Source organism: Lepus europaeus, chromosome 12, assembly GCF_033115175.1.
Source record: "Lepus europaeus isolate LE1 chromosome 12, mLepTim1.pri, whole genome shotgun sequence".
NCBI classification, from domain to species: Eukaryota; Metazoa; Chordata; class Mammalia; order Lagomorpha; family Leporidae; genus Lepus; species Lepus europaeus.
Genome location: NC_084838.1, coordinates 69,400,670 through 69,421,312, shown reverse-complemented (window position 1 = coordinate 69,421,312; position 20,643 = coordinate 69,400,670). Strand labels below are relative to the sequence as shown.

At 38.5% G+C, this 20,643-nt stretch overlaps 1 protein-coding gene across 5 annotated transcripts in view; it reads left to right on the top strand.

Moving 5' to 3' along the window:
* Window positions 1-20,643, top strand: part of RIC1 (RIC1 homolog, RAB6A GEF complex partner 1) — a 165,039-nt gene that overhangs the window by 44,145 nt on the left and 100,251 nt on the right. For all 5 annotated transcript variants that reach the window (XM_062208300.1, XM_062208303.1, XM_062208301.1 and 2 more), the window contains exon 2: window positions 11,187-11,294. In XM_062208300.1, coding sequence (XP_062064284.1) covers window positions 11,187-11,294 — 108 coding nt within the window. The remainder of the gene's footprint in view (window positions 1-11,186; window positions 11,295-20,643) is intronic.

The window sequence follows — 20,643 nt, the reverse complement described above, 5'->3', positions numbered from 1 at the left end:
TAAACAGATGAGTCATGAATTTTTGTTTCTGTGGATTTTTTTTCAGATTTATTTATTTGAGAGGCAGAGTTACAGACAGAGCAAGAGACAGAGAGGTCTTCCATCCAGTGGTTCACTGCCCAGTTGGCTTCAATCGCCGGAGCTGTGTTTCCAACGTGGGTGTAGGGGCCCAACCGCTTGTGCCATCTTCCACTGCTCTCTCAGGCCATTACTCGAAGAGGAACAACTGTAACACGAACCGGCACCCATATGGGATGCTGGAGCTGCAGGCGGAGGCTTAACCTACTGTCCTACAGGCACTGACCCTGAATTGTTGTTTAATACAGTAATTAAATATTAAATGGTTGTCTTTAGATTTATCAGGTTGCTACTTGTTGTCTATTTACTTCATCTTTTTTTTTTTTTTAAGATTTATTTATTTACTTAAAAGCAGAGCTACAGAGAGAGAGAGAGGGAGAGACAGAAATCTTCCATCTGCTGGTTCACTCCCCAAATGGGCGCAACGCCAGGAGCTTTATCTCAATCTCCCATGCAGGTGCAGGAGCCCAAGCATTTGGGCCATTCTCTGCTGCTTTCCCAGGCCATTAGCAGAGAGCTGGATTGGAAGCAGTGCAGCTGGCACTTGTACCATTGCCCATATTAGATGCTGGCGCTGCAGGTGGTAGCTTTACCCACTACGCCATAATACCAACCGCCCCTTTTTTTCTTTTTTTAAACACCTCTTCTGCTTTGTTGCAGATTACCTGAATATTATTTTAGGATTATAGTTAAATGTCTTTGGTTTTGCAAGCTGTACTTCTTTGCATTTGATAGAGGGCAGAGTAGGGGTCCATGGTTGATATGTTGATTACAACATAGTTCTTTATCACACCATACTTAGAGTTAACCTAATAATACTTCATATAAAATATTGGAACTTTGCAACATAATAGTTCCCTTCAACCTCTCTCCATCCTTTGTTTTTTTTTTTTTTTTAAAGATTTATTTATTTATTTATTTGAAAGTCAGAGTTACACCGAGCGGGGGCGGGGGGAGGGAGAGGGAGGAAGGTCTTCCATCCAATGGTTCACTCCCCAATTGGCCGCTACAGCTGGAGCTACGCCGATCTGAAGCCAGGAGCCAGGAGCTTCTTACAGGTCTCCCACGCGGATACAGGGGCCCAAGGACTTGGGCCATCTTCTACTGCTATCCCAGGCCATAGCAGAGAGCTGGATCAGACATGGAGCAGCCAGGACTAGAACCGGCGCCCATATGGGATGCTGGCGCTCCAGGTCAGAGCGTTAACCTGCTGTGCCACAGTGCTGTCCCCTCTCCATCCTTTGTTTTCATATAACACATCTATCTATGTGTTATCAACCCATATATAGTGTTAGAGTTCTGGCTTTAAAAAGTCATGCTCCTTAAGGAAACGAGGAAAAAATAAAAGATATGAGTCTTTTCTGTTTCCCCATCTTTGCTGTTTCTGTTGCCATTTGTTCATGGAGATCTAAAAAATCATGTGATACTATTTTCCTTTAACCTGAAAACTTTTGCCGGAACTACTTACAGCGTAGGTTTACTGATGCTGAATTTATCATTTTTCTTCACTGAAAATATCTTCATCTCACTTTTGTGTTTTCTTTGGATATGAAATTCTAGGTTGGTTGGGTCTTCTCTTAGCACTTAGATGATAACATATCATTCTATTTCAGTATCATTGTGTTTGCTGAAAAGTGAACCATCATTCTTCTTGATATAGTGTGTGTGTGTATGCGTGTGTGTATGCATGTGTGTGTGTGTGTTTATTTTGCTTGCTTTCAAGAATGCCTCCTTACCTTTTGTTTCAGCAGTTTGACTATGATGTGATTTTCTTTGAAATTATTTTATGTGCATTTTGTTGGGCTTTTTGAGTCTTGTTTTTCAGTAAATTTTTTTTTTCCCAGCTCTTTTGCTCATGTATCTTTCTGCCCCACTCTCTTCTTGGACTTTCTTGATTTGATCCCTCTTGCATCTGTGACGTATAGTTCTACCCAATTTTTTTTGGTGTATTTTTCAGATTGATAATTTCTATTAATCTTACTGCAAATTCGCTGTCTCTGTATAAATCAAAACATGTTTGAGTTTTTCTGTTCAATTGTCAGATCTAGCAATAAATGTTTCTGTTAAATGCAAACTCTGGGTTGTATGGCTATCAATTTCTATTGGCTACTTTTTTCTGTTAAATATGAATTCTCTTTTCTTATTCCTTCAAGTGTTTATTGATTTTTTTAAAAACTTTTATTTAATGAATATAAATTTCCAAAGTACAGCTTGTAGATTACAATGGCTCCCCCCCCCCATAACTTCCCTCCCACCCGCAACCCTCCCCTTTCCCGCTCCCTCTCCCCTTCCATTCACATCAAGATTCATTTTCAATTCTCTTTATATACAGAAGATCAGTTTAGTATATATTAAGTAAAGATTTCAACAGTTTGCACTCACATAGCAACACAAAGTGAAAAATACTGTTTGAGTACTAGTTATAGCATTAAATCACAATGTACAGCACATTAAGAACAGAGATCCTACATGATATTTTTTAAGAATTGATTAATTTTCTATGCAATTTCCAATTTAACACCAAGTTCTTTTTTCATTTTCAATTATCTTTATATACAAAAGATCGATTCAGTATATACTAAGTAAAGATTTCATCACTTTGCACCCACGCAGAAACACAAAGTGTAAAAATACTGTTTCAGTACTAGTTATAGCATCACTTCACATTAGACAACACATTAAGGACAGATCCCACATGAGACATAAGTACACAGTGACTCCTGTTGTTGATTTAACAATTTGACACTCTTGTTTACGGCGTCAGTAATCTCCCTAGGCTCTAGTCATGAGTTGCTGAGGCTTTGGAAGCCTTTAGGGTTCGCCGACTTCGATCTGATTCCGACAGGGTCATAGTCAAAGTGGAAGTTCTCTCCTCCCTTCAGAGAAAGGTACCTCCTTCTTTGATGGCCCCGTTCTTTCCACTGGGATCTCACTCACAGAGATCTTTCATTTAGGTCTTTTTTTTTTTTTTTTTTTTTTTGCCAGAGTGTCTTGGCTTTCCATGCCTAAAATATTCTCATGGGCTCTTGAGCCAGATCCGAATGCCTTAAGGGCTGATGCTGAGGCCAGAGTGTTATTTAGGACATCTTCCATTCTATGAGTCTGCTGTGTATCCCACTTGCCATGTTGGATCTTTCTCTCCCTTTTTGGTTCTATCAGTTAGTATAAGCAGACTCTAGTCTTGTTTGTGTGATCCCTTTGACTCTTAGACCTATCAGTGTGATCAGTTGTGAACTGAAGATGAGCACTTGGAATAGTGAGATGGCATTGGTACATGCCACCTTGATGGGATTGTATTGGAATCCCCTGGCATGTTTCTAACTCCACCATTTGGGGCAAGTCCGATTGAGCATGTCCCAAATTGTACATCTCCCTCTCTTTTTCCCACTCTTATATTTAACAGGATCACTTTTCAGTTAAAATTTAAACACCTAAGAATAATTGTGTGTTAATTACAGAGTTCAACCACTAGTACTAGAACAAAAAAATACTAAAATGGATAAAGATTTACATTGTACATCAACAGTCAGGACAAGAGCTGATCAAGTCACTGTTTCTCATAGTATCCATTTCACTTCCACAGGTTTCCCCTTGGGTGCTCAGTTAGTTGTCGTCGATCAGGGAAAACAAATGATGTTTGTCTCTTTGGGACTGGCTTAATTCACTCAGCATTATGTTTTCCAGATTCCTCCATCTTGTTGCAAATGACAGGATTTCATTGTTTTTGACTGCTGTATAGTATTCTATAGAGTATATGTCCCATAATTTCTTTATCCAGTCTAATGTTGATGGGCATTTGGGTTGATTCCAGGCCTTAGCTATTGTGAATTGAGCTGCAATAAACATTAATGTGCAGACGGCTTTTTTGTTTGCCAATTTAATTTCCTTTGGGTAAATTTCAAGGAGTGGGATGGCTGGGTTGTATGGTAGGGTTATGTTCAGGTTTCTGAGGAATCTCCAGACTGACTTCCATAGTGGCTTAACCAGTTTGCATTCCCACCAACAGTGGGTTAGTGTCCCTTTTTCCCCACATCCTCTCCAGCATCTGTTGTTGGTAGCTTTCTGAATGTGAGCCATTCTCACCGGGGTGAGGTGAAACCTCATTGTGGTTTTGATTTGCATTTCTCTGATTGCTAGTGATCTTGAACATTTTTTTCATGTGTCTGTTGTCCATTTGGATTTCCTCTTTTGAAAAATGTCTATTGAGGTCCTTGGCCCATCTCTTAAGTGGGTTGTTTGTTTTGATGTTGTGGAGTTTCTTGATTTCTTTGTAGATTCTGGTTACCAACCCTTTATCTGTAGTATAGTTTGCAAATATTTTTTCCCATTCTGTCGTGGGGTCTTTTCTAAGAAGTCTCTGCCTGAGCCTATATCTTGCAGGGTTTCTCCAATGCTCTCTAATAATTTGATGGTGTCGGGTCGAAGATTTAGGTCTTTAATTCATGTTGAGTGAATTTTTGTGTAAGGTGAAAGGTAGGGGTCTTGCTTCATGATTCTGCACATGGAAATCCAATTTTCCCAGCACCATTTATTGAATAGACTGTCCTTACTCCAGGGATTGGTTTTGGATCCTTGATCAAGTATTACTGTGCTGTAGAGGATTAACTAAGTGAGCCATGGCGCTGGCCCCCTTTTCTAATTTCTTAACATTATTTTATTCAGTAGGTTTAGTCCAAGGAAGTTTCCTTTACACTGCCTGAAGTTAATTCATTGAAAAGATTTCTTAATTTCTTCATCTAGATTTTCTTTTCTACTTTTGATAGTGTGTATTATTAGCTAAATACCAACTTTATTTAAATGTATTCCTTCTTGCCCAGTAGGTACCATTCCAATGTATTATTTGATTAATGTTTTGTGAATCTTAAGTGTTGGGAAATGTTTGGAAGCAGTACTTTTTTTATGGCGTTAAGGTATCATTTGATATAATCAGTCCTAAACTGCTTAGCCATTTTTGCTTTCTAGTACCCTACAGTAAAGACATCAGTCAGCCTCATTTCTTTCTTTTTTTCTTTCTTTCTTTCTTTCTTTTTTTTTTTTTTTTTTGTTTGCCACTTGAGTTTTTGCTGATTTTGCTTCTTTACCTGAACTGTTTTAGGTTTTTCAGAATGTTATTCAGTTGGAATCACAGGTTTTTCCAGATTGGCTTCTTTCATTAAGTAGTATATATTTAAGGTTCTTACATATTTTTTCACGGCTCTAAACTTATTTCTCTTTTAGATGGACTGATATATCATTATTTGGATATGCCACAGTGTATCCACTGAACTGCCAACAGGTATCTTGATTGCTTCCAAATTTTAGCAGTTATGAGACAAACTGCTATAAACATCTGTGTGAGGGTTTTTGTATGAACATACATTTTCAGCTCATTTGGATAAATATCAAGGAGTGTAAATGCTGTATCTTAAGAGTGTATTTAGTTTTGAAAGGAACTGCCAAACTGCTTATAAGTGATGACTCTGTTTTGCACTCTCATAGGGAATAAAAAGTTCCTGTGGCTCCATAACCTTAACTAGTATGTAGTGTCAATATTTTGGATGTTGGCCATTCCAATAGGTGTGTAGTGATATCTCACTGTTGTTTTAATTTACATTTTCCTGAGGATATACAGAGTTGAACAAACTGTCATGTGCTTATTTCCCATCTTTGTATCTCCCTTGGTGAAATATCCGTTCAGGTCTTTGGCCTGCTTATAATTTAGTTGTTTATTTCTGAATAGTTGTTTATTTCTGTGTTTTTGTTAACAGTTCTTTTTTTTTTTTAACATTTATTTTATTTGAGAGGTAGAGTTACAGACAGTGAGGGAGAGACAGAGAGAAAGGTCTTGCTTCTGTTGGATCACTTCCCAAATGGCCACAATGCCCAGAGCTAATCCAATCCAAAGCCAGGAGCCAGAAGCTTCTTTCTGGTCTCCTATGCAGGTGCAGGGGCCCAAGGACTTGGGCCATCTTCTACTGCTTTCCCAGGCCACAGCAGAGAGCTGGATGGGAAGAGGAGCAGCCAATATTAGAACCAGTGCCTGTATGGGATTCCAGTGCTGCAGACGGAGGAATAACCTACTGCGCCCAGCGCCGGCCCTCTGTTAAAAGTTCTTTATCAGATACGTCCTTTGCAAATATTTTCTCCCAGTCTGTGACTTCTTTCATTCTCTTGACAGTATTTTTCAGAGAGCAGAAGTTTATAATGTTCACTTCATCTTTCATTTCTTACATACATTATGTCATTGATGGTGTCCATAAAATGTTATTGCTATGTACCCAAGGTCATGTAAGTATTTTTTTTTACTGTGTTATCTTCTAGGCATCTTACAGTTCTACACTTACATTTAGTTCTTTGATTCATTTTTGATTCTTTTTTTTATTTAAAGATTTAGTTCATGTAGTTGAAAGGCAGAAAGCGAGAAAGGGAGAGACATATCTTCCATCTGCCGGTTCACTTCCCAAAGACCAAAATGGCATTGCCAGGCTGAAGCCAGGAGCCCAGAACTAAGTTTGGGTCTCCCTTGTGGGTGGCAGAGGTACAACTCCATGGGCCATTTTCTGCTGCCTTCCCAGGCACTTTAGCAGGGGGCTGGGTTGGAAGTGGAGCAGCAGAGACTCAAACTGGCACTCTCATTGGGGATACTGGTGTGTCAGGCAGTGGGTTAACTGCTGTGCCACAACACTGGCCACCATTTTTAATTAATTCTTATGTAAGGTGTAAGGATGGCATCAAGGTTTGTTTTTGTGAATTTTTTTAATTTTAATTTTTTTTATTTAGTAAATATAAATTTCCAAAGTACAGTTTATGGATTATAATGGCTTTTCCCCCCCATAACTTCCCTCCCACCTGCAACCATCCCATCTCCCGCTCCCTGTTGCATTCCATTCACATCAAGATTCATTTTCAATTATCTTTATATACAGAAGATCAATTTAGTATATATTAAGTAAAGATTTCAACAGTTTGCACCCACACAGAACATAAAGTGTAAAATACTGTTTGAATACTAGTTATAGCATTAATTCACATTGAACAACACATTAAGGACAGAGATCCTACATGAGGAGTAAGTGCACAGTGACTCCTGTTGTTGACTTAACAAATTGACACTCTTGTTTAAGGCGTCAGTAATCACCCTAGGCTCTAGTCATGAGTTGCCAAGGCTATGGAAGCGTTTTGAGTTTGTCGACTTCGATCTTATTTAGACAAGGTCATAGTCAAAGTGGAAATTCTCTCCTCCCTTCAAGAGAAAGGTACCTCCTTCTTTGATGGCCCGTTCTTTCTACTGGGATCTCACTTGTAGAGATCTTTCTTTTAGGGTTTTTTTTTTTTTTTTTTTTTTTTTTTGCCAGAGTGTCCTGGCTTTCCATGCCTGAAATACTCTCTTGGGCTTTTTAGCCAGATCCGAATGCCTTAAGGGCTGATGCTGAGGCCAGAGTGCTGTTTAGGACATCTGCCATTCTATGAGTCTGCTGTGTATCCCGCTTTCCATGTTGGATCTTTCTCTTCCTTTTTTATTCTATCAGTTAGTATTAGCAGGCATTAGTCTTGTTTGTGTGATCCCTTTGACTCTTAGACCTATCAGTGTGATCAGTTGTAAACTGAAATTGATCACTTGGACTAGTGAGATGGCATTGGTACATGCCACCTTGATGGGATTGTATTGGAATCCCCTGGCACATTTCTAACTCCACCATTTGGGGCAAGTCAGCTTGAGCACGTCCGTGAATGTTTTTACCCAATTTTTTTTAACACTATTTGTTGGAAGTCTGTGCCTTTTCTCCAGTGTATTGCCTGTGCTCTTTTCAAAGATCAGTCAACTGTTTTTGTGGTCTGTCTCTGAGTTCTGTGCTTTGTTCCACTGATAGATTTGTTTATTCTTTTTCTTATTTACTGTAGTTTTAAAAATAAGCCTTGGAGTCAGTGTTGGTTCTCTAACATGTTCTTTTCCTTTAATATTTTTTATCTTTTACCTCTCTATTTAAACTATAGAGCTATTTTGTTTCCATGCACAAAATAACTTGCTGGTATATTGATTGGAATTACATCAGATTCGTAGATAAAATGGGAAAGAACTGGCATCATGACTGTATTGAGTCTTTTTATCCATTAATGTGAATGTGTTTTTCTTTAGTTCTTTTTTGATATCTTGCATCGGTTTTCTAATTTTCCTCATGCATCTTTTTTTTAACTTTTATTTAATAAATATAAATTTCCAAAGTACAGCTTATGGATTACAATGGCTTTCCCCCCCCATAACTTCCCTCCCACCTGCAACCCTCCCATCTCCTGCTCGCTCTCTCATTCCATTCACATCAAGATTCATTTTCAATTATCTTTACATACTGAGGATCAATTGATCAATTTAGTATATATTAAGATTTCAACAGTTTGCACCCACACAGAAACACAAAGTGTAAAATACTGTTTGAGTACTAGCTATAGCCTTAATTCACAATGAACAACACATTAAGGACAGAGCTCTTACAGGAGGAGTGTAAGTGCACAGTGACTCCTGTTGACTTAACAAATTGACACTCTTGTTTATGGCATCAGTAATCACCCTAGGCTCTTGTCATGACTTGCCAACTCATGCATCTTAAATATGATCTGTTGGATTTATTCCTAAGTATTTCACTTTTGGGGAGCTAATGTAAATGGAAGTAATTTTAATAAATTTCCACTTTTCATCAGTGAAATATAGGAAAGTGGTTACTTTTGTATAATAATTAACCTTGTATTCTGCAGACTTATTCTAATTATTTTCAGGAGAATTTTTGTCAGTTCTTTTAGATTTTCTACATAGATGATAGCGATGTCTATAAATAAAGATTTATTTCTTGCTTTCCAGTCTTATAGCTTTCTTTAAAATTTTTATTTTATTTTATTTTATTTTTTTATTTTTGACAGGCAGAGTGGACAGTGAGAGAGAGAGACAGAGAGAAAGGTCTTCCTTTGCCGTTGGTTCACCCTCCAATGGCCGCTGCAGCCGGCACACTGCAGCCAGCGCACCGCACTGATCCGAAGCCAGGGGCCAGGTGCTTCTCCTGGTCTCCCGTGCGGGTGCAGGGCCCAAGCACTTGGGCCATCCTCCACTGCACTCCCGGGCCACAGCAGAGAGCTGGCCTGGAAGAGGAGCAACTGGGACAGAATCCGGTGCCCTGACTGGGACTAGAATCTGGTGTGTCGGTGACACAGGCAGAGGATTAGCCTATTGAGCCGCGCTGCTGGCCTAAAAAAATTTTTTTTTTTAATTTATTTGACAGCTAGAGTTATAGACAGTGAGAGAGAGAGAAAGGTCTTCCTTCCATTGGACCACTCCCTAAATGGCCGCTACAGTCGGTGCTGCACTGATCCAAAGCCAAGGGCCAGGTGCCTCCTCCTGGCCTCCCACGCGAGTGCAGGGACCCAAGCACTGAGGCCATCCTCCACTGCCCTCCCAGGCCACAGCAGAGAGCTGGACTGGCAGAGGAGCAACCGGGACTAGAACTGGCACCCATATGGGATGCCGGTGCCACAGGTGGAGGATTAACCAAGTGAGCCATGGCGCCGGCCCCTAGTCTTATAGCTTTTATTTCCTTTATTTTGTCTTACTGAATTAGCTAAGATTTCTACTAATGCATTGAAAAGCGTTTGTGAGCAGGCATATCCTTGGCTTGTTCCTGATATTGTGGGGAAAGTATTGATTTCTCATCATTAAGTATAATATTAGCTGTGAATTTTTTATACATGTTGTTTATAAAGTTGAAGAAGTTCCCTCCTACTTTGCATAATTTTTATTATGCTTAGGTGATAGACTTGCCCTATGCTTTTTCTGTGTTTATTGATATATTCATGTGATTTTTTTCTCTTCTTTAGCCAATTTGATGTGATCTTACATTAGTTAATTTTCAAATCTAAAAACCAGCCTTGTATACCTAGGATATATCCTGCTGGGTCTTGGTGTATAATTACTTTTTATATATTACTGGATTTAATTTGCTAATAAAGTATTGAGAGATTCTGCATTTGTGTCTATGAGAGATATTGGACAGTAGTTTGTTTTTATGTAATATCTTGGTCTGGTTTTGGTATTAGAGTAGTGCTGGACTCACAGAATAAGACAGGAACTATTCCTTGTGCTTTTATCTTTTGGAAAGCTTTGTAGAAAATTGATGTAATGTTTTAAAATATTTGACAGAATTCACCTATGAACACATGTGAGATGGTTCTTTCTGTTTTGGAGGATAATTGTTGAATCAACTGCTTTAATAGATACAGACCTGGGGCTGGCGCTGTAGCTCAGTGGGTGTAGCTGCCGCCTGCAGTGCTAGCATCCCATATGGGAGCTGGTTCGAGACCTGGCTGCTCCACTTCCGATCCAGCTCTCTGCTATGGCCTGGGAGAGCAATGGAAGATGGCCCAAGTCCTTGGGCCACTGCACCTGTGTGGGAGACATGGAGGAAGCTCCTGGCTCCTGGCTTCGGATTGGCATTGCTCTGCAGCCAGTTGGGGAGTGAATCAGCGGATGGAAGACCTCTCTCTCTCCCTGTGCTTCTCTTTATCTCTCTATGTAACTCTGACTTTCAAATAACTAAATAAATCTCTAGAAAAAAATAGATACATACCCAAGAGATATTTTAAAAAATACTTTTTGGGGCTGGCGCCGTGGCTTAACAGGCTAATCCTCCGCCTTGTGGCGCCAGCACACCGGGTTCTAGTCCCGGTTGGGGCACCGGATTCTATCCTGGTTGCCCCTCTTCCAGGCCAGCTCTCTGCTATGGCCCGGGAAGGCAGTGGAGGATGGCCCAAGTCCTTGGGCCCTGCACCTGCATGGGAGACCAGGAGAAGCACCTGGCTCCTGGCTTCGGATCAGCGCGATGCGCCGGCTGCAGCGGCCATTGGAGGGTGAACCAACGGCAAAAAGGAAGACCTTTCTCTCTGTCTCTCTCTCACTATCCACTCTGCCTGTCAATAAATAAATAAATAAATAAATAAAAATTAAAAAAAAAATACTTTCTGGTTGATTTGCTTGGAATAGTGAAAGCTTATTATTGCATATTGATATATTATTTTTTATTGCACTTATGTGAACTTATTCATATATTTTTTGTAATATATTAATAAATATACAACTTTTTTTCCAGCCTAGTGTGTTAATTGTAACCTACAAGGAACCCACAAAATCATCTACTCAGTTTGGATCCTACAAGCAAACTGAATGGAGACCAGATAGTACCATGATAGCTGTGTCAGTAAGTAGAATTTTCAGCTTCAGTGTTTTCTTATGAAATCATTATACTGCATTTAAATTTGCTTCTCTTAGATGACTTCCTTTTAGTCTTGTGCAGTTATGATCATTTATTTTCCTAGATTCCTACTACTATGCATCTTTGACTTTACCACTTCCTGACATCCCTAAACATTTGATCATCTCACTTGCCTAGTTTTTCCCTTGAAGTCTAATTCAGTTTTTTAAAACTTTTGTTTGTATTAACATGGCAATCCTGTGAGTTCTCTCCATTTCAAAGGATATCTTGCAAAATAATAAACTTTCTGTTTATGTAATACTAATTTTGCATATGCGTTAGGATCTGTTTCTACTTTTCTATCCCATTAAACTTTCCTAAATCTGGTTAAGTTTATTTTTTCAATTTGTATTTTATCATTATCATTTCTAGGACTGACTGTCGTCATTATCTGATTTGCCTTAGCAATGATATATATGGTTGACAGTTAATGATCACTTCCAATGGAAGTAATGTTGTAAGCAATTTATACATGACTGGTCTTATTTAATCTTTTTTGGACTGGTACTTTGAAGTAAATATCATTATCCTTCATTGATAGGTGAGTAAATTGAGGCTCTTTGGAATTAAACCTTACTGACGATTATACAGCTAGTGTCTTGGAAAAATGAGATACAATCTTAGTAACTCAGTTTGCATTCATTACTATACTCTTAAATACTAAACTAGGGATAGGGAGCCTTTTTTCTGCCAAGGACCATTGGATATTTATAGCATCATTTGTGAGCCATAAAAGATTATCAACTTAAAAATTAGCCTGCTGGGGCTGACATTTTGGTGCAGCAGCTTAAGATGCCACTTGGTATCCCGTTTGAGTCCAGCTGCCCCACCTCCCATCAAATTCTCTGCTAATGTGCCTGGGGAAAACAACGGAAGATAGCCCAAGTGCTTGACTACCTGCCATCCATGTGGAAAACCTGGATGGAGTTCCAGGCTCCTGGCTTTTCCTGGCCCAGCCCTGGGTATTATGACTGTTTTGGGAGTGAACCAGCAGGTAGATGATCTTTCTCTGGCTTTACTTCTCTTTCTAAAAAACTTTACCTTTTTAAATAAATAAATCTTAAGAAAAAAAGTAGCTTGCTATAGATTTATTTACTTTTGAGTCTGCCTGTGGTTACCCTGGCAGGACCAGATCAAATGTTTTGGCAGGGCATAAATAGCCCATGGGCAGGATATTCTGCAGTGCTTCATTAGACTAACTTACCTGCCTGCTTTTACATTCTTTCTACTCCACGATCTCAAGTGTTCACTAGATTAATGATCTGAAAATATTACACATAGTCAGAAAGGTTAGTTTTGTACTTCTTGTAGGAGTTGGCTGATTAATAACCAGATACCAAATCTATTCTTCAGCCTGTTTGTATACAGACCATAAATTAAGAATAATTTTTACATATTTAATGTGATTTTCAAATTTGTATCCATAAATAAAGTTTTATTGAAGTGTGAAATGCTCGTTTGTATGTGGTCTGTGGCTTCTTTAAAGCCACAAGAGCAGATTGAGTTGAGTAGGTCTGATAGCAACGATATGTGGTACTGTCATTGCTTCCCTCTTCTGTTCAGTGTACTGTAAATTATAATACAATTATAACTATAGCATTTCAAGTGCTACACATATTGCCAAACTGTAACAGCTTATATTATTTTTATTACTAGTTTATATTCATCTCAAAAGAATAGAAAATAGACTTTGAATGTGATAGTATGAATTATTGAATTAGATGGAAAATATTATTTATTAAGCAGTGACACTATAGCTATGCCAATATAAATTGACTTTACCAGTGTAACCACTCATCACAGTATTCCCAAGTCATTGAGAGGAAAAGTCATAAAACTAGAAAATTTAAAATAGAATTTCTTATCACAGCAGAGTTTCATTACAAAACTAAAATGAAATTGGGAGCACATTCAAAGTAAGTATGCTTGTTTCTTGATGAGTTGACAGTTGTTCATCTGTTATGTGTATATTTGGTCACTACTGAGTGTGTCAAAAACTTCAGATGAAAAAATTCTCCAAGAAGCTGAAAGTAATAATTGAATATGATCTTAGTGCATACAGATGAGCAAAGGCTTTAATTGGACCAATTTAAAAAGGTTATGAAAATGTAAAACTTTAAAAGCCTGTACTCAGAGATAGAAGCTGAATATTCTGACTTGCTCTACTCTATGATTATTCCATGGCTTAGTAGCAGACTTACTAGAAACATTTTTAGTTCATGGCCAAATTCATTTTTCTGAACTTGAAGTACCACCCTCTCATCACTTAGACACTGAATAGCTTTGAAAAAAATAGTTTTTACTATAGATTTGACAGTTTCTTAATGAATTCAACCTACAGCTACAGGGCAAACAGTGCATGTGTATGCAACTTTTATGTACTGAAGCCATTTTGATGACAGCTAATAGAATTGTTTCAATTGCAAGTAACTTTTTGTATACTTCAGTTAGAAGTTAAGTAGTAAGATTCTATTTATACATGAAATTAGCTATAGATATATTTTCTAGTTCAAACCATAGTTCTAGTGTAATTTTTAGGACACTGATGCAGAACTTTGGTATTATGAAGTCCATGTGTGAAAGAGAGGCTTCCATATAACCTTTGATTAGAAATGATCAATCTGCAGTGTTAAAATACAACATCAAAAGATGAATCTAATAGAATTTTGTAATTTCCTACCAAGTGACAATCAGTTAATATGGGTTGATAGCAGTGTTTGGCAATATTTGTATGAACATCTTTAAATATGAAATAAATAAAATCTGATTACTTGACTAGCCGATACCAAGCCTCTTTACACTGCCTCACCCGTTGCTTCACATGGAAATTTTTTTTTATGTCAGGTAAGGGTTCAATTTTTTTTTTTTTTTTTTTAAAATCTGGCTATTCTCTTGTCCTGGTACCTTCTGTTAAACAAACACCTATTCTTTCCCCATTGAATGATATTGGTATCCTTGTTGGGTGAATGGAATTGTTTTCAAAAATCTTTTTTGGATTGTTCATTAGATGTGTATAAAGATGTAGCTGGTTTGCATGTGATTTTATATCCTACAACTTTAGTAACTTCATTTTATTAGCTCTTAACAATTTTTTTTTTTTTTTTTTGACAGGCAGAGTGGACAGTGAGAGAGGGACAGAGAGAAAGGTCTTCCTTTTTGCCGTTGGTTCACCCTCCAATGGCCGCCGCGGTAGCGCGCTGCAGCCGGCGCACCGCGCTGATCCGATGGCAGGAGCCAGGTGTTTATCCTGGTCCCCCATGGGGTGCAGGGCCCAAGCACTTGGGCCATCCTCCACTGTACTCCCTGGCCACAGCAGAGAGCTGGCCTGGAAGAGGGGCAACCGGGACAGCATCAGTGCCCCAACCGGGACTAGAATCCGGTGTGCCGGCGCCGCTAGGCAGAGGATTAGCCTAGTGAGCCGCGGCGCCGGCCAGCTCTTAGCAATTTTGTGTACCTACGGCTTCTTCAGATTATGTCATCTTGAAACAAATAAATGTATATCTTCCTTTCCAATCTGTCATTTATTTCATTTTATTGCCTAATTGCTTTAGGTAAATCTTGTGATACTGTGTTGAATATAAGTGGCAAAAGTGGTCATTCTCATCTTGTTCCTTATCTTTGGGGGTTGGGAGGGATGCTTTCAGTCCTTTGACCATTGAGTATGCTGTTGGCTTTATGTTTTTCATTTACGGACTTTATTATGTTGAAGTCATTTCCTGCTGTTCCTAGTTTGAAAACTTTTATCATTATGAAAGGATATTGAATTTTGTTGAATGCATTCTCTAGGTCAGTTGGAATCCTTTGGAAAGTTTTTCCTTTATTAATGTGGTGTATTACCATTGATATATTTTTGCATATTGAACTATCCTTGCATTCCAGGGATAAACCCAGTTAGGCATAATACACAAAATATTTTGTTTAGGATTTTTATGTCAATGTTTGTAAGGAATTTGGTTTATAATATTCTTGTAGTTTCTACTGTATTTGGTAATGCTGGTCCTAAAGAAAAAGTTAAGAAGTATTCCCTGCTCTTCAGTTTTTTGGAAGAGATTCAGAGAATAATTTGTTGAGGATTTTTGCGTCTATGTTCATTAGGGAAATTGGTCTATACTTATCTTTCTCTGTTGCATCTTTTTCAGATTTAGGAATTACAGTGATGCTGGCTTCATAGAAAGAATTTGGGAGGATTCCCTCCCTCTCTGTGTTTCAAATATGAGCTTGAGAAGAATTGGAATTGTTCTTCTTTAAGTGTCTGGTAGCATTCAGCAGTGAAGCCTGGTCTTTGCTTTGTTGGGAGGGTCTTTATTACTGATTCAGTTTCCATCTTGGTTATGGGTCTGATTAGGTTTATGAGAATAGGTATTAATACTTGATTAAATGTTTGGTGTAATTCATCAGCGAGTTTATCTAGTCCTGGGCTTTGCTTTGTTCAGAGATTTTTTTTGACTACTGATTCAGCTTTCCTTACTATTTATAGATCTTTGGATTTTCTATTTTTTTCTTTAATCAAATTTGGCAGATTGGGTGTTTGTAGAAATTTGTGTATTTCATCTGGTCTGCTTATTTGTGTGAATACAAGTCTACATGATAGTTTTATACTTTTTAAATGTATATAAATTTTATACTTTTTAAATACATATAAAATTACTGGTAATGTTGCCACTTTCATTCTTGAGTTTAGTAATTTGAGTTTTCTTGCTTTTTATTTAATCTACGTAAACATTTGTCAGTTTTTTGGTCTTTCTCCTTTTTTTTTTTTTTTAAAGATTTATTTTATTTATTTGAAAGAGTTACAGAGAGAGGTAGAGACAGAGAGAGAGGTCTTCCGTCCGCTGGTTCACTCCCCAAATGGCCGCAGTGGCCAGAGCTGTGCCATTCCAAAGCCAGGAGCCAGAAACTTCCTCTGGGTCTCCCACATGAGTGTAAAAGCTCAAGAATTTGGGCCATCTTCCACTGCTTTCCCAAGCCACAGCAGAGAGCTGGATTGGAAGTGTAGCAGCCATATGGATGCTGGCGCCTTAGGCCAGGGCTTTAACCCACTGTGCCACAGCGCCGACCCCTCTCCTTTATTTTTATCTTGTTAGTTAAGGTATACATCTCATTAATTTGAGCTTTGTCTTTGTCTTAAAAAAAAAAATTGTTATTTGAAGCCAGCACTATGGTGTAGCAGGTAAATCTTTCGCCTGAGATGCTGGCATCCCACTGGGCCACTGATTTGACTCCCAGCTACTCCACTTCCAGTCCAGCTCCCTGCTAGTATGCCTAGGAAAGCAGCAGAAGATGCCCCAAGTCCTCAGGTCCCTGTACCTGCATGGGAGAACAGGAAGGAGCTCCTGGCTTCTGGCTCTGGATTGGCCCAGCTCTGGCCATTGCAGCCATTTTGGGGTGAACTAGTGAAAGGAAGATCTCTATTTCTATCTTTCCCCACTCCTTCTGCCTCTGTAACTCTGCCTTTCAAATAAAGAAATAAATCTTAAAAAGGTATTTATTCGAAAGGTAGAGTGCCAGTGAAGAGGGAGAGATGTCTCTTCCATCTGCTGGTTTAATTCCCAAATGACCACAGAGGCAGGTCAGGACCAGGCTGAAGCCAAGATCCTCAGAACCCCATCCAGCTCTCCCATGTGCCTGGCAGGGCCCTATATTTTGCTGCCATCTTGTGCTTTCCCAGGTGTGTTAGCAGGGAGCACTCATTACACACTCTAATATGGAAAGCCAGCATCACAATGAGTGACTTAACCAGCTGCACGCAGCACCATCCTGAGATTTGTCTTTTTGAATATAAGTTTAAAAATTTCTTTGTTAACAGTATTTTCACTGCATTGCATTAATTCTGGTATGTTGTATTTTTGTTTTTGTTTAGATATTTTCTAATTACTCCTTTGATTTCTTTTTGAACCATTTGTTGTTTTAGGAGTTTATATACATATATGTAAATTTTCCAGTTTCTTTGTATCACTGACTTCTGATATCATCCTGTTGTAGTCAGAGAAGATACTTTAAGAGATATCCATAAAGATATGTCTTTTAAAATCTGTTGAGACTTGATGTGTGGCATAACTTGTGTTCTGTTTTGGAGAATATCCCATGTGTACTTGAGAAAAATGTATATTGTGCCATTATTGATGAAGTATTCTGTAAATGCGTGTATTCAAGTATTTTATTTCCTTATTAACCTTTTTAAAAAAAGATTTATTTATTTATTTGAAAGGCAGTGTTACAGAGAGAGAGAGATCTCGATCTTGCATTCACTGGTTCACCCCTCAAATGACCAAAATGGATGGAGCTGAGCCAGTCTGAAGCCAGAAGCCAGGAGCTTCTTCCGGGTCTCCCATGTGGGTGCATGGGCCCAAACACTTGGGCCATCTTCTACCGCTATCCCAGGCCTTTTAGCAGAGAGCTGAGTCGGAACTTGAACCGATGCCCATATGGAATGCTGGCATCACAGGTGGCTGGCTGCTTTACCTGCTAAGCCACAATGCCGGCTCTTCCTTATGAATCTTTGTCTGTTTTTCCACCTATCATTTAAAGTTGGATTTTGAAATATCCAGTGTTACTTTAGAACTGTTTCTCCTTTCAATTTTGTTAATTTTTGATTCACCTATTTTGGAACTCCTTTGTTGGTATGTTCATGTTTATAATTGCTGTGTATCTTGTTACATTGAACCTTTTATCAATATGTCATGACTTTTTTGTTGATTGGAACCATTTTGATTTAAAGTTTACTTACTTGATAATAGGAATCTTTGAAGAGTTTGTGGAAACTGAATTAAAAGATGAAAATTAGGGCCCGTGCTGTGGTGTAGTAGGCTAAGCCTCCGACTTTGGTGCTGGCATGCTATATGGGTGCCGATTCCTCTCCTGGCTGCTCCTCTTCTGATCCAGCTCTCTGCTTGTAGCCTGGGAAAGCAGTGGAAGATGGTCCAAAAGCTTGGGCCCCTACATCTGAATGGGAGACCTGGAGGAAGCTCCTGACTCCAGATTGGTCTTTCTCTGGCCATTTGTGGCCATTTGGGGAGTGAACCAGTAGATGAAAGACCTTTCTCTCTGTCTCTCTCCATCTCCCTGTAACTCTGCCTCTCAAGTAAATGAATAAAATCTTGGAAAAAAAAAAGATAAAAATACATCATGTATTTTTCAACATATTTCCGTCAAGGTCAAGACACTTTTATAAGCCATTATACTATCCATTTAGTCTGTCCCTACTAAAGAAGTGAGGAATTTAACCAAGTCAGTTCTGTCTTTTTTACATTATTAATTGAATAAGAAAGTTATTCTTAAAATATTTTTAAAAAGCTTTTTAAGAATTTTTGTTTATTTGCATTTAGTTTTGAAAGGCAGATAGAGAACGTCACAGAGATCTTATATTCATTGTTGCACTCCACCAGATACCTGCAACAGCTAGTGCTGGACTAGGTTGAAGGTCAGAGCTGAAACTCATTCTGGTTCCCCCATGTGGGTGACAGGGATCCAAGTACTTGAGCTGTCATCTGCTGCCTCTCAGGGTTTCATTACCAAGAAGCTGGATCAGAGGCGAAAGAGCTAGGACTTCAACCCAGGTGCTCTGATAGTGGATGAGTGCCTCCCAAGGGGCCGCTTAACCACTGTGCCAAACACCTACCCCTGAAGATTTCTTTAGGATTAGGAAACAAAATAAAGTCAAAAGAAGCCAAAACAGGACCACTAAGATGGATGCCCAGTGATTTCCCATTGAAACTTGTGAAATTGCTCTTGTTCAATGAAAGAAATGAGCAAGAATATTGTTATGGAGAAGAGGACTCCTGAATCTCTTCTGAGTGTTTTTCTGCTAAAGGTTTGGCTGGTAGCTTTCTTCAAAATTTTTCCTAGTAAGCAGTTGTTATCCTTATTTTACCCTCCAGAAAGTCGATAAGCAAAATGATTTGAGCATCGAAAAAGAAGAAAAAAAACCTGTTGCCATGACCTTTGCTCTTGATGAGTCTTTTGCTTTGACTAGACCACTTTCCACCTCTTAATAGCCGTTGCTTTGATTGTACTTTGTCTCCAGCCTCACACTGCTAAAGTCATATTTCATCTCTGGTACAATTATTGGAAGAAATGCTTCAGTATCTTGACCTTACTTGTTTAAAATTTTCATTGGAAGCTGTGCTCTTATCTGTAGCTGTTCTGGGCAAAACAGGTGTGACACCATCAGAAAATTTTGTGTTAGCCAAACCACTTGAGATAACTGTGGTATTGGCTATTCTGTGACTTTAACTATTGTTAACTGTCAGTTCTCTTCAGTTAGGGGTAAACAAGATTAGTTTTCTTTCTCACACATTGATGTGGATGCCACTTTAGACCTCGTCTTCAACATTCTCCTTTTTTTTTTTTTTTTTTAAGATTTATTTATTTTATTTAAAGTCAGTTACACAGAGAGAGAAGGAGAGGCAGAGAGAGAGAGAGACTCATTCCTCCTTAAAATGTGTTATCCATTTGTAACCAGCTGATTTCCTTAGGGCATTGTATAGATAAAGTTTTAATAATTTTTCTATTCTTCTACTCAAGCTTTATTGTAAGTTTGATGTTTGTTTTTTTTGCTTCAAGTTTAGAAGAATGCATGTTGCTTAAATAGGGGCTTTTTCAAACTTACGTTTTATCCTTTTTAATGCCTCAAACTAGATTATATTCAGAAATGTTATAAAGTTAGTACAAGTTCATTTTGGTGCAGAAATTTCTGAGACCCACGTGTAACTTAAAGTTGACAAATGGAGGAATGGTAGATGTTAACCCAAGGAAACCTGAAATTGTTAGAAATTTACAAGCCTCTCCATCAACCTGTCTTTTGGAGCTGTGGGTATTTTACTTAGACCTGAATCTCCAAAATAGTTGCCTCAGATACAGTTCCTGCTAATTCAGTTGTTTTAGTAGGCAGACAAATTCATGGAACTTCCTGTTCTGCAATCTGCCCTGATGTCACACTCCAGTCTTGTGATGTATCTATGGTAAATTAGTTGAAACTTAGGAATTGAGAAGGCTGTAAGAAGAAAATACTCTATAGATCACCTGCAGTTACTGGTGAAGAATAGGTTGGGGCATTTATAAGACAGTATAGGACCTACTTTTCCTTGTAGTTATTTCATTAAAATTTCAGTAGGGTGGTTTTTCATTACAGTTTATTTTTTATTCATAGCTGTTTTAGAAGATCAGTAGACTTATTTATATAAAAATTTGGATTTCTGTGGTGCCAAGTGGTGATTGCCAATTTTTGAAATAAAATTTTAACTTTCCATGCATTTTCATTCCAAGATGGGGAATACCCCCAAACTAAAGTGGCTTA